Source organism: Syngnathus acus, chromosome 6 (assembly GCF_901709675.1).
Source record: "Syngnathus acus chromosome 6, fSynAcu1.2, whole genome shotgun sequence".
Classification (NCBI taxonomy): domain Eukaryota; kingdom Metazoa; phylum Chordata; class Actinopteri; order Syngnathiformes; family Syngnathidae; genus Syngnathus; species Syngnathus acus.
Window position 1 is genome coordinate 5,778,878 of NC_051092.1, and position 14,252 is coordinate 5,793,129.

The window sequence follows — 14,252 nt, forward strand, 5'->3', positions numbered from 1 at the left end:
GTCGACCACTTACCCACGAGCTCATTCGAGTGATCACGGTGACTCGTTTTAATCCCGAAAATGTATAAAAACAGCATTTGACATTTATCCACAATTGTTATTTTTTTTTAAAGAACCCAGTCATTGGACTGTACAGTACGGGACTGAGCGTGATCTCCATGAATTGCATTTGAAAACATTTTGTTGTCCTTTTTGTCCTGTCAAGACCAGGAAACAGCGATGTAAAAACAATAAAGAGGTAATAAAAGCAGTAATCGTACCCTAAAACCGATCATCATAATTCAAGGCTAAAAGTTTGAAGCAACTAGCTCAGCATGAATTTCTTATAACAGTGCCTTACAGATAAAACATGAGTGGGCCCCCTAGTGTTCAGTCGTTTCCTGTCAATTTCAGAGGAAAAAAATAATCTTCTATTGAGTCTTTGCATCTTTTATTACAAATAATACATATAAAAATAGTGCAACGCCTTCCAATTTTGAAAAACTAAGTTGCAGCCGGTCGGTTGTTTGGTCAATCATCAGTCACTCCTTCACTGTTGCTTGTATTTTAGCTCCTGCACTTCTGTCCTACGGCCCACAAACTGATCCACGTCTGTAAAAGAAATATTTAGGGAGCATAGTTTAGGACCTACGTCATTAATTGTGTACTAATTTTTGCTGTTACCCTTGAGGTTGGCACAGCAAGTCATTGGCACATGGGCAGTAGTCACGAGGACCCTCCTGGTCCCAGGCAAGCATGTCCATCAATAAATTGGGTTGGTTCAGACAGGCCTCCCCCTCTCCCGGTTTGGGATTGCACACAGGAAATAAAAACTCTGGATAGAATAGAGAAGGGGGTAGATGACAGAGAGTCGGCATTTTCAAACGCTTGGATTTCAAAATAGTTATTGAAAAAAAAAAAAAGAACCAATGAGAAAAAAAGTAGCACATCTGGAATGCGTCTTGGAGTTTGAATGTGCTCCACACGCTTTTCTCCATTCATTCCAAAAACATGCATGCTCCATTTTCTGAACTCTAAATTGTCCATAGCTGTGAATGTGACTGTGAATGCCTGACTTTGCCCAGAGTCAGTGGGGGGGGAAAGGTCCTGACCTTGAAAAAAATATGTGGCAGAAAGTGTGTGGATAGAACGGGTTGCAACTTTCAATGTTAGTCTTGGAGGAAGTCTTGGAGAAACAAGGTTACCTCGTTGGAAAGCGCAACAGAGGTCCATTCTGCAGTCATTCTGACCCTGACAGATTGTTCCCTCTGTTCCCTCGGTGGCGTTGACTGTACACTGGCCCCAAACACACAACTGACTTGAGCAGCACTCCTCATTCTTTGTGCAAGGCTAAGAAGAGAAAGACATTCAGAGTTGTACATATTGGGAGTTAAATTGAAATCACAAGTCAATCTAGCTATAACTAAGCTTTCGATTGTTGATGTGATCACGTGTAAATGTGTGCACTTTGAAAGGTGCTTTAGCGTCTCAGTTTGTGTCTGTTTAAACCTTAGTAATCACGACACCAGTAGCCATTTTTCCATTTGTCACTTAAAAATAGGCTTGGTTAATGAACAGAAAGAAAAAGAAGAGACTTCCCACCATATCAGTTGGTATGCATGGGAGGCACTTGGAGCTGTCGATCACATACTGGCAATATTTCTGTTCACCACAGTCCTCGTCCACCATGCACTCCTGTGGTGTGAGACACGCATAAAATCATTGATGGGGAAAAAAAATCAAGCATGAACTTTGCACTACTAATCTCTGTGATGTTTTTTGGCACAGAATCCTCAAATCGTCTGCCCCAATCTCCACATACAACCTTGATTAAGATAATTCTTCATTAATCATTCGTCATCATAATAAACCATCATAAATCATCATAAACCAAAACTACACCTTTCCTGGGAGAACATACCTATGAGGTGCAGGTGAGTCCCAGCATTCTCCTGGCAGCTCAAAACTGAAGCAAAGACCTGATATGGGGCATCTTCAGTATGTCCCGGCGCAACAAGACAGTACCGCTGGTGTCCTAATTCACGCAGTCTTCGACAACCAGACCTCAAATCTGGCCTGGTTTCTATGGAGACGGGCCATGAGTTAAGGCTATGAAAATGCGACCTTCGTAGCCTTCATTTTGCCTCTCCCTTCTTCTACGGTTTCCTACCCGCTTCTCGACGTTTAATACGTCGAGCTACCCGAAGACTGGTTTAGAAGATTGGTCTAGCGACGACATGCCACTTGTGTCTGGAACTTCAAATGCTCCACCGGAAACACTGAAAACATGTGAACAAGAGCTTTTTCATCTTCGTTTACGACAGCTTGGGCGAGTGGGCGTATCAAGCAGTGTTAAATGCATTGCTGTAGTAGAAAGTGGAGCAATGTCGGCGTCACGAAGGTCTGCTATGAAACCGCTGTCACAAATATCTTTTCTAACAACCGAGTAAAAATAAACGAGTGAATCAAAAATACTTACTCATGCAACAAATCAGAACAAATATACATTTCTAAGATACTGCTGGCTAAATGGCATGTTTATACATGTCGATATATTAACCATAAAGCTAATTTATGTGTAACTATTGCTCAATCCACAAATTCCAAAGTACTCAAATCTTATATTTGAATCTTGAATCTCTTGAAGGATTTCCTTTTGGTCTGCTGAAGATAAAACCATATATCAAGTGATGAGACCTCAATGACAGACAACCTCAACCCACTTCGAACAGCATGCTCAAGCGAGCACTGTTGCAACTTTTCAGTTACGGCAAAGCTCAAGCAGCACACATATGTAACTACAGTGGCCCATATGGGGGTCGAACCCATGACCTTGGCGTTATTAGCACCACGCTCTAACCAACTGAGCTAACAGGCCACAATTTGATCAGCGTCTGGTCAACAAATGTCCCCAAAAGTCCTGCCTTGCTTTAAACATTTTTAATGAGAGGAGTGACGAGGGATTTCCTTTGAGTCTGCTGAAGATAAAATCATACACAATGTATGACACCTCAGTGACGGACAACCTCAACCCACTAAGAACAGTATGTTCAAGCGGGGACTTTTGCAGCATTTCAGTTCTGACAAAGCTCAAGCAGCACACATAAGTAACGACAGTGGCCTATATGGGGGTCGAACCCATGACCTTGGCGTTATTAGCACCACGCTCTAACCAACTGAGCTAACAGGCCACAGTTTGATTCGCGTCTCGTTAACAAATGTCCCCAAAAGTCCTGCCTTGGTTTAAAATGTACACGATTTTTAATGAGAGGAGTGGCGAGGGATTTCCTTTGGGTCTGCTGAAGATAAAACCATATACAATGTATGACACCTCAGTGATGGAAAATATCAACCCACTTTAAACAGTATGTTCAAGCGAGGACTTTTGCAGCATTTCAGTTCTGGAAAAGCTCAAGCAGCACACATAAGCAAAGACAGTGGCCCATATGGGGGTCGAACCCATGACCTTGGCGTTATTAGCACCACGCTCTAACCAACTGAGCTAACAGGCCACAGTTTGGTCTGCATCTGGTCAACAATTGTCCCCAAAAGTCCTGCCTTGCTTTAACCTTTTAATGAGAGGAGTGACGAGGGATTTCCTTTGGGTCTGCTGAAGATAAAACCATATACAATGTATGACAACTCAGTGATGGAAAATATCAACCCACTAAGAACAGTATGTTCAAGCAAGGACTTTTGCAGCATTTCAGTTCTGGAAAAGCTCAAGCAGCACACATAAGTAAATACAGTGGCCCATATGGGGGTCGAACCCATGACCTTGGCGTTATTAGCACCACGCTCTAACCAACTGAGCTAACAGGCCACAGTTTGGTCTGCATCTGGTCAACAAATGTCCCCAAAAGTCCTGCCTTGCTTTAAAAGTTCTAACATTTTAATGAGAGGAGTGACGCGCGATTTCCTTTGGGTCTGCTGAAAATAAAACATACAACGTATGAGACCTCAATGATGGACAACATCAACCAACTAAGAACAGCATGTTCAAGCGAGGACTTTGTCAACATTTCTGATCTGGCAAAGCTCAAGAAGCACATAAGCAAAGACAGTGGCGCACATGGGGGTCGGACCCATAAGCTTGGCGTTATTAGCACCACGCTCAACTGAGCTAACACGTCTGAACGAAAACTAATTCTGTTCAACAAATGTCCCGAAAACTGCTGCACTGGTTAAATTTGAAACTAAATCGGATTTAAAGCTAGGACACTTACCGCCAGATAAAAGGAAAAGTAACTGATTATCTGGATTAGTTTTTGTACATTTAGTTTCTTACAGTTTTGCACAATATCATTATCATTTACATAGCTTGTGTCCAGTCAGAACCATTATTAGAATTAAAAACATAAAATAATTGCAAATATATCTGTTGACCAGATCATGTTAAAATAATCATCCTCTGTACTCACTGAATTTCCCAGCTTTTTTGCAGCATATGTCATGAGGAAGTAATATAACACACTGGAAACTATAAGTAAGGGCCAGACAACCCTGTAATTACTTCAATATGGCAATTACCTCAATATGGTCCAGACAAATGCTACTGGAGTTACTCATATGTGCAGAGTAGCTCTTATCAGTCTAGTCAAATCAATGTTTCCCAAAAAGAACTTATTGATAACTCATTATAACAAACTATTAGAGCTCTGCTTAGTCAAACTGTCACCTGTCTTTCTCTCTCTGCAAAGTTATCAGTCACGTAATTCTCTCTCTCTCTCTCTCTCTCTCTCTCTCTCTCTCTCTCTCTCTCTCTCTCTCTCTCTCTCTCTCTCTCTCTCTCTCTCTCTCTCTCTCTCTCTCTCTCTCTCTCTCTCTCTCTCTCTCTCTCTCTCTCTCTCTCTCTCTCTCTCTCTCTCTCTCTCTCTCTCTCTCTCTCTCTCTCTCTCTCTCTCTCTCTCTCTCTCTCTCTCTCTCTCTCTCTCTCTCTCTCTCTCTCTCTCTCTCTCTCTCTCCTCTCTCTCTCTCTCTCTCTCTCTCTCTCTCTCTCTCTCTCTCTCTCTCTCTCTCTCTCTCTCTCTCTCTCTCTCTCTCTCACACACACACACACACACACACACACACACACACACACACACACACACACACACACACACACACACACACACACACACACACACACACACACACACACACACACACACACACACACACACACACACACACACACACACACACACACACACACACACACACACACACACACACACACACACACACACACACACACACACACACACACACACACACACACACACACACACACACACACACACACACACACACACACACACACACACACACACACACACACACACACACACACACACACACACACACACACACACACACACACACACACACACACACACACACACACACACACACACACACACACACACACACACACACTACATAAAATATTCAGCACTGTGAGTTAAATTTCCCCTGAAGGGATTTAATATGCATAATAAAAAAAACCTGACCGCAACCATGCTCGCTGCCTGTTGACAAATGATGAAAACAAAAACCATCTTGGTGTGTTAGTTAATGCAGTCACAGTTTGAAGCAGCCCAACCAAGAATCCCTCCCAGTCGATGACATTTGGATTTAAAAGGTCATACATCAAGCACTGTTATTATATCATAAGTTTCTGGTCTTTGCTCTTAAAGGGAAGTCAACCCCAAACATTTCTATGCAATAATATGTTCTGTGCAGCCCAACTAATCGAAACACAGTGTTCCGATTAATGTTTTGTGGAATATGAATTAAATGAGCACAACCAATCACGGCTTATCAATTTTCTGATGCTGAGTCGTGATTGGTTGTGAGAACTGTTGACCTGAGACAACTGTGATGTCAATTTCAGTTGACAGCAAGTGTCAAAATGGCCGCCCCCTGACATTTATGAAAAATGGGTGAATTTTGCTTCTTAACTCATATTCCACAAACGCAATATGAATCAGAAGGTCATGTTTAGACTAGTGGGGGTACGTAAAACATGTTATTGCAAAGAACCTTTGGGGTTGACTTCAACTTTAAGTCTGTGTCTTTGGGAAGCAAAACTGGGATTCCTTAACACTTAGTCAGAGACCATTGCTAAAGTCGATTGCACTGCTATCTCACTATCCCTTGTGGCTTTGTGATTTGTCTACATTTCCAAGACAGATGACGGGTATGCTGAAGACTTACATGATACACATTGTTCCAGTTGCCTGACACATGGACATGTGATGATTCTGTCTCTCCTGTTGTCCTATTCATTTTCTTTGAAAAACAAAGAAAGAAGAAAAATAGCTTTGAAATACTCTTTAGTAGTTCTGATACTTAAGGATTAAAGAAGTACCTTGTTAGTGTCGCTGTGGTGATAATGATGATGATTTTCCAGTGACTTGGCAGTCTCCGTTGTTATCTGAGAATTAGAATTCACTTGGAAATTGCATGCAACAAAAATGCTGGACAACGTATAGAATTGCAAAAAAATACTGATAGCAAAAGATGGGCCTCAGTGACATTAATTACTTTAACAGCGTATTTAATACTGAAGTAGATTTGCATTGATGAAGACATTGCATGCTATCATATTTTTTTGCCCCGCTGGTTTTTAACTAATAGCAGATGAGAGTGCAGAAAAGCAACAACAACAAAAACTTAAGTTAGTCCTGGACTGCCTATGTTTGTCCTTCACTCGTTTCAAACACAATAATGGCCATATGATATTATGCAAGACCTGGTCGACGGCATCTTCCAGTAGGTTTTGGGTATCTTCCATTAACTCCCCCACTTCACGGAACATGTCGTTCAAGCTGACAAAGCCTTGCTCCTGGACGCCGAGAATGATCATTGCCCGGCTCGGCACAACTCCGACAGACGCCCACAACAAACACAAACGGAAAGAAAGTGAGAATAATGCATGGCCGGACATTTCTGCCTCTGTTCCTTCTTGTGAGTCCACGGAGCGCTCAAGACGAATGACGCACCACTGCACACAGCTGGATCGGTTTTATTTGGAAAGTCTGAGCAGGATTACGAATTTGCTTCAATGACGAGGATCCTTTTTTTTTTTCCATGGAGGAGCTGCACACAGCTATGGGGACTATTATGTTATTTTCACCTAAATAGTGGGACTGCAAAGTGAGTTGAAGTACAATGAACGGATGATCCGCAAATAAGTACATACTTTAGTGGTAGATCACGTTTATCTTTTCCACACAGTTTCCCATACGTATTTCTTTGTTATATTTTCAGTGATTTACAGTGAATGAAGTGGAGAGACCTCTCCATATTATCCAACAGATGGCGCTGTCCATTCCCTTAATGCCTCGTAACGATCCATAAAAATATACAGTATTCACATTTTATATCAATAAAATGTTATGTGCATGTCCGTGGACAGTGGTTTGTGAAAAGCTTGTCATTAGAAAATAAAGACTTTTGTATGTAATAGAAAATGAACACTTACAACTAGAACATACTCACAGACAATTTATTTTTGTTTAAAATTATTTTACAACATGTTGAAGATTTTTTTTTTATTACAGCCACAGAATAGTAGCAGCAGTAATAATAATAATAATAATAACAACAATAATAATAATGATAATAAATACAATAAAAGTAATAACAATAACCCAGTAAGCAGATCAATGCTGAGAAGGACTAAAACTAAAAAATAAGATGACCACTCTTTCCAGCTGCCCCCCAAACATACAAAGGAGGAATGACAAAAAATAAATCTCTTCAGGTTTCAGTCAGATTTCAAAACTGAGATTTGCCCAATCTAATAAGATCCTTACATTGAATGACCCAAACTTCTAACTGCAGAGCATTTCAAAATTGTACAAACTTGCTGTTTATTGGGAGTTTAATAAATCTTATTTCTTAGGAACACAATTGGAAGTGAACATTTAAGAAGAAAATGATTGCCCCACATTTACAAACAAGACAAAAAGTAGTAGCCTCTATTCGGCCACAAAGAATAAGCTGTTTGATGTGTTTCTGAGAAAGAGGAGCAATCTGAAACACAAATAAATAGCGTGGCTTAATTCAAATAACCAGCACCTGTAAAATTCACTGATTATCATTAAAATATTCTTTTTAAATTGACAAAAACCACAATAAATAAAACTGACACAGTAGCAGGGACCACCGTGATTTTGGCTGTAGTTTATTAATTCATCACGCAACCAGTAGATGTAGCCACAGCAGTATGTTTTCAAACACAAGAGTGGTTATCTAATTTTTTTGCAACCAAAGCAAACTAGAGATAAAAACAAAAAAAACAGTTGAACTGCAATATTGGCTAATGTGGCGCTCCTGAAATAGTCAGGTAACAAAGGTTGCAGTATTTTGTGGGAGAAATATTTTATATATATATATATATATACATATATATATATATATATATATATAAAATAATGGGACTGCATTAGGTTTTGTAAATAATGATAACAATTACAGTACATGACAAAATGTGTCATGGCTTGAAAGGATGACGGGGGGAAAATTGATCATTTTAATTCAGTACATAGCCTCAGATAGTGATCAAACCCTTTATCACGATTTCAAACCTTATATAAAATAACCCAAATGAAAATATCAGATGACGTCGAGATACATACATGCAAAACAACCCTGAAAACATGACCAACAAAATTATCATCAAATCAGTAAAGCCAGAAACTTAAAAAAAAAAAAAAATGATGCTTTGACAATTTTGATTACAGTGCACTTTTGTGTGAAACAACAAAACAACCGCAGAGATTGCTAAATGAAGGCAACACCGGCCCACTGATGAAGGAGAGCCAAGATTAAAACAGAAAAGAAACGCAAGAAGGGTTTAAAAATGATTCCAATCCAAGAAAGAAAAGAAAGACTATTTACAATTGTATGTACATTATACAGGATATGAAAGTTAGTGAGGATGCGGATGGCCCAAAATTTACTGACCAAACAGAAAGCTGCATTTCACCAAATAAATAGTAAAGTAAGGAAGTCGCAGAGGACGGCATTCTATTTTCTGCTGAAACTTGCTTTTTTCAACAGCCTGCAGGTGGCACGTACAAAGAAAATAGATGGAGCCAAAGGGACTGAAAAAAGGTAGACTTGACTTATTTTGTCTCAACGTGAAGCCGCATACATGGGACAAAATTGGGTGACTTGCAGTGAGCCAGGGCAATTACCACATAATGTCATGTTACCACAATACACAGGCAACGCTTTGAGGGAATGTCGAGGGACAATTATGGCCAAAGGTTGCCCCCCCCCCCACACACACACCTCCCCTCGCCCAAGTCATTGTCCTTAAAAGCCCACCTCAATATATTTACATGAATTGTGTCCCAACATCTTGCTTACAAATAACCTTACGAACACCACTGATTTCAATACAGCAGAAACGAGTTTTCAGTATGACCTTGACAGGGGAGGTCAGACTGTGCCTTTGCACGGGTAGCTCACCATGAGATCTGCTGCACCAGTGTAGTGAAAGAAGCTCATGTTGGCTTGACACAACAAGACAAAAACAAATTTGTTTGGCAAGTGTCCTTTCTCCGTGTCCAACAACAGGGTCCGAAAGACTGAGCTTATGAAAATATACAAACTCTTAGCTGGTGACGTTTCTCGTATACACGTGTACATAAACTATGTGACCAGCATGGCATAGTACAGAGAGATCCATGTACGGGCGCGCTCGATATTGGCTTCATGTGTCAAAAACAAGTTCTCAAACAACTAAAAAGAACAAAGTCTGTGTACATCTAAACTGCCAGGATCAAATCCCACAGAGTAAAAGAGGCTTATAAACAACAGGCAGTCCCAGACTGCCAAGCTACTGCTACACAAAAGTCCTATTATTAAATAGAAATGAGAGCTAATCAGAATGTACACTGACAAACTGAAAAAGGGACATATTTTGCTATCACGGTTGAATTTTCCTACTCCAAGTTTGTCAATTGTAATTCCTGACATTCATCTTCATATAAACACACAGTATATGAAATTGCAGATGCCTGGAAAAATATGTACTGTATATTTAAGTTGGTAAAAACCTTGCCTTTGAATATGTTTGTAAATGAGGAGCAGGCACAGTCTTACAACGCGCAAAGGCAGCACCGTTCCCAACCAAAGTCTTGGAAAAGGAGGCCTCGGGAATCAATCTGGATAATGCAAGGGGGACTGATGTGATTCAAAGGAAAAAGTCCACTTAAATAGCTACATCCTGGATTAGGGCAGAGAAGAGCTGGAATGTACAGTAAGCGTTTCATCACGTGAGATCTACATGAGCGATTCGAAAATGATAAAGAGCCTTCGGAAGGTTGGGAGTGGGTATCACTCTCTGCCACAGAACATCAGAGTTGGACCGGTTCAGAAACAGATTACATATGTGACAACATATTACAAGGATATACATAGAGAGAAAAAGAGATCCGTTTTGTTACAGTATCGCAGGTCCTTGAACAACCTCTGATCACATTAAAAAAAAAAAGAAAGGGTCCACTAGTAGTAGCGAGGGGAGCAACAAAGTCCACAAAGCTTTCATTGTCGGAGAAAATTGGAACCTTCCTTCCTGGTTATGGCGTCGTTGTATCGTCCACTCACACACACATTAAAGTAAGATGATCCTGATGATTGCTGTCTGACATCGTGGTCTAATGATGAAAATATCAGATGATGTGACCAAAAAAAAAAAGTTTTCAGAGTGGCTATGCTTTTTTGTGAGAGTCTGCTTTCCCACACAAGGTGCGTGAGCACAGTCGATCACCAAGCCTCTGTGTACCGAACATCCACGTCTTTCAGGTTGGGCAGTTTGGCCTGTGGGGAGTATAGCGCATAAGACGTTACAACCCGTACAGTGGATCCTTCATTTCTTCAACTTCGATTAAAAAAAATTATTTTTAGGCAAGAAAATATAAACTGCAAAACTTATCATGCATCACTGAGCGCAAAAACTTTGTTCATCAAGCTAGCACAAACATATTGACAAGCCAACAACAGCCATGTTCCTGCCAACAGGCATGTTTCTGCATGTTGACACGGTCATGTGTCTGCTCTAATCATTGGCCAGCGCTATGCTCCTGCTCACTTTGCTCTCAGCCATGCCTGGTAGTGATCAGCAAAAAATGCAAAAAATTGCCAAAACAAATCTGACACATATCTGATCTAGGATCACATATGTGAGTGTGCCCAGGTCAAATTTGAAGAAAAATAAAATAAAATCGGGATTGAGACTTAAAAGCAAACTACAGATCGCATATGGGCAAAAAAAACCAAACGTAGCCTTTGTCGTTATTCGTGTTGTGGCTTGTATTTACCTTGAGGTCCTCATATGTGTCTGCTGTAAGCTTGGTGCTGTTCATGTTCAGACTACACAAACTCTTCATGGCTGAAACAAGCATACGTAGACAATTTGTTGAATGGTTACTAATTGTACTATTCGTACCTATTCTCATTGAATTCTTAGAACAACGGATTGGTAGAATGCGCAAGCACTATGTGTTTTCTTACAGCTGAGAGCCAATAATCCAGCATCAGTGACAGGCGTCTCACACAGATTCAACACCTGAAGGCAGGCCAGGTGCTCCGACAACAACCGCAGTCCCGCATCCCCAAACTGTGGAGATAAAGTACATTCAATATGTGTACATACTTTATTGAATGTCTGTCGTATTTTCTGAATCTCTATGGAATTGAAATGAAATTACTGAATTATAATGTCACATGATTATTATGCAATGAAAGCCTGTCATAATTTACCGTAGTTTCCGCACTATAAGGCGCACCGGATTATAAGGCGCACCTTCAATGAATGGCCCATTTTAAAACTTTGTCCATATATAAATCCATATATTTCGACACGCCTGCTGTAGTGGCTCAATATTGGTCCATATATAAGGCGCATTGGATTATAAGGCGCACTGTCGGCTTTTGAGAAAATTGGAGGTTTTTAGGTGCGCCTTGTAGTGCGGAAAATACGGTAGATGTAAATTTGTCAGATACATTGAGCTCATCACAACAATAGAGAAGTTCTGATTGTTCCATGTGAGCGCGTGCGTTTGTACCTGAGTGGACCACAAGTTAAGTTGTTTGAGCGAAGGCAGCTTAATGAGCTGCTCGGCACAGGCACTGGTGACGTTGGTGAAGGCCAGGCTGAGATTCTCCAAGTTCCCAAAAGACCCTGAACTCAACAGGCGAGCCAAGTCTGCATCCTAAAACATAGCATAACGATATATGAATTGAGGTTTACGCATATATGAGGACAGAGTGGCAAAGACATTGGAGCTCATCGCTGTTATCTTACCGTGGATTTGGAGGGAAGAGTCAGGCGGGTGGGGCCTCCTTTTCTTTGCTGTGAGACAGGGAGGGGGAAAAAAGATAGCGTCAGTACACATGACCTTGCAAGAATATTTTCAGCCAGCAGATGGCGTGTGAGTAGCTTTAGCCAAACAAAGTGTTAGTCACCGAGTTGACTTTTTTGAATATCTTAAAAAATACTTTGATATGTGTGTCTTTAAATCCATAGGCAATAGTCACTCACCAGTTCTTTGAGTTCCCGCTGTCGGTCACAGAGCTGTTCGTACATGCGGAGGCCCACCTGGGTGCTCTCCAGGGTAGAGATGATTTGCAGCTGGGTGTCCTTGTTCTCGATGATGTTGTACTCCAACATCAGACACAAAATCTGGCCACACACAATTAAACGTTTAAACTAGATGACACGAGGGCAGACCGCCACCATGGACAAACTGTTACTGGAAGTGAAAAAAAATTGTTGAAGCACTGCATTTGTGATCATTTGTCCATCTTTAAACAGGCCTGTGGAAAGAAAGTGATTCATGTGCTTAGAATATACCTTTCCTCTTATAGACACACACACCAACTTTGCTACGCAGGAATATGCTCATCGTGCATAACACTGCATTTAAAAGTTTGGACAAATCACTCAAGATCACCTTTAAGAGACAACAAATTGCTGACATTGTCAGGGAGATGTTAAAATTTGGTTAATTTCAATATTTGCTAAGATATCCAAACTAAGCATTCAAACAAATCTTGAAGGGGACCATATTGAAAAGCGTGATATCAATCCAAATCATTATTATTATTATTCAACAATGAAATCTTAGACCCATTCCAATTTGTCATCACCAATTATTGTTAGGAGGACTTGAATACTTACATATCTCAGAATTAGAGAAAAACATAACTATTCTCACTATGCATCAATTGGCTTGCATTGGCAAATCAACAACAACATCCAAACATCTCATTGCCCCAATGGCAGTCATTCAAGTGGGACATCGCCTTAGCAAGTGATAAATTCCTTTATCTGCAATTTTATTCTCATCGCCACAACACAAGGGTGTCTTGGGTTGCCCTCAACAAACAAATCTAAAAGTTGACCAAAGCCTAATCATGTAGCGTGTGAATACTTTATATGTTTAAACAGACTAAGAGAATTGCATTCGAATTAAACATAAACATACCTCCACCATCGTCTGGTTCCCACGCAAGGCCAATAGCATGCAGGGACCGAGCTTGTTCTCAGCCAAAGAGAAGAGGAACTTCTTAGTCTTGTAACAGGAGCCCATTAGGATATGAACCTGGCATTGAGGAAGAGTGATGGGATAGTTGTTACCAGTCACAACAAATAAAGGTTAATGACGTTATTGAGGGTATGGAGACCCACCATACTAGCAAAAAGTTCTCCATCATCATCACAGGCCACCCCTCCAGGACTATAGAGCTGAAACCAGCCATCTTTTCCTGAACGCACGCTGAGTAGACAGGAATGGACCTAAGGTACAAGGAAGTAGTTCAGGAGTGTTCTCTGGATCATTAAGGGGCTTGACACTGGGTTGAACAAAGTCTCACCTCCTGCCTCGGATCCTCGGCAAACCTCTGAATAACATATTTCAGTTCCCTATTCAGACGGGGGATAAACAATAAAGTTGGTAAACTGCATTAAAGTCAATATTTGTATAGCCACTCAGGTTATATATGATACTTACTTTGTGAATTTGGCATGTGCAAGGGCCCTGGGGGGAAGAAGAAAAAGGACATGTAAGTGTCTTCATGGAAGCATTGTTGAATATTTGGAATTGTCTAGCGTACATTTACGTCATCATTTGGTTCGAGCTGAACCACAGCAAGTGGTTGCTGATGATGACACAGTTCTTTGTTATTTCATCTTGGAGGAACCAGTCAACACAGGGAGTGTCTACTGGTTATTACGATGTAAGTCCTTATAGATTAATATATTTATGACA

At 40.7% G+C, this 14,252-nt stretch overlaps 2 protein-coding genes and 4 non-coding genes across 6 annotated transcripts in view; all 6 read right to left on the minus strand.

Annotated features, from left to right (window-relative positions):
• Positions 1-413: 413 nt before the first annotated feature.
• Positions 414-7,010, minus strand: dkk3b (dickkopf WNT signaling pathway inhibitor 3b). Its single transcript, XM_037254623.1, has 7 exons — positions 6,719-7,010; positions 6,335-6,400; positions 6,181-6,255; positions 1,582-1,674; positions 1,185-1,329; positions 664-814; positions 414-591 (listed from the first exon to the last, which is right to left on the minus strand). The coding sequence occupies exons 1-7, from the start codon at positions 6,911-6,913 to the stop codon at positions 567-569; spliced, it is 750 nt and encodes a 249-aa protein (XP_037110518.1). The 5' UTR covers positions 6,914-7,010; the 3' UTR covers positions 414-566.
• Positions 2,784-2,857, minus strand: trnai-aau. The gene has a single exon. It is a non-coding gene; the product is annotated as a tRNA-Ile (tRNA).
• Positions 3,097-3,170, minus strand: trnai-aau. Its single transcript has one exon. It is a non-coding gene; the product is annotated as a tRNA-Ile (tRNA).
• On the minus strand, positions 3,418-3,491 carry trnai-aau. Its single transcript has one exon. It is a non-coding gene; the product is annotated as a tRNA-Ile (tRNA).
• On the minus strand, positions 3,729-3,802 carry trnai-aau. The gene has a single exon. It is a non-coding gene; the product is annotated as a tRNA-Ile (tRNA).
• A 1,129-nt stretch (positions 7,011-8,139) lies between the features above and the next one.
• Positions 8,140-14,252, minus strand: part of LOC119124533 (c-Maf inducing protein) — a 31,093-nt gene continuing 24,980 nt past the window's right edge. The window contains exons 12-21 of the mRNA XM_037254610.1: positions 13,995-14,021; positions 13,858-13,906; positions 13,673-13,780; positions 13,470-13,586; positions 12,524-12,664; positions 12,287-12,334; positions 12,048-12,194; positions 11,494-11,599; positions 11,301-11,371; positions 8,140-10,800 (exon numbers count right to left, since the gene is read on the minus strand). Coding sequence (XP_037110505.1) covers positions 10,747-10,800; positions 11,301-11,371; positions 11,494-11,599; positions 12,048-12,194; positions 12,287-12,334; positions 12,524-12,664; positions 13,470-13,586; positions 13,673-13,780; positions 13,858-13,906; positions 13,995-14,021 — 868 coding nt within the window. The 3' untranslated portion in view covers positions 8,140-10,746. The remainder of the gene's footprint in view (positions 10,801-11,300; positions 11,372-11,493; positions 11,600-12,047; positions 12,195-12,286; positions 12,335-12,523; positions 12,665-13,469; positions 13,587-13,672; positions 13,781-13,857; positions 13,907-13,994; positions 14,022-14,252) is intronic.

Excerpts from the sequence above, each read along its gene's own strand:
- dkk3b (XM_037254623.1), bottom strand. The coding sequence starts at position 6,913 with ATGTCCGGCCATGCATTATTCTCACTTTCTTTCCGTTTGTGTTTGTTG. Across the intron at positions 6,256-6,334 it reads ACCACAGCGACACTAACAAG|AAAATGAATAGGACAACAGG; the intron begins GTACTTCTTTAA and ends TGTTTTTCAAAG. Across the intron at positions 1,330-1,581 it reads CATGCATACCAACTGATATG|CCTTGCACAAAGAATGAGGA; the intron begins GTGGGAAGTCTC and ends TTCTCTTCTTAG.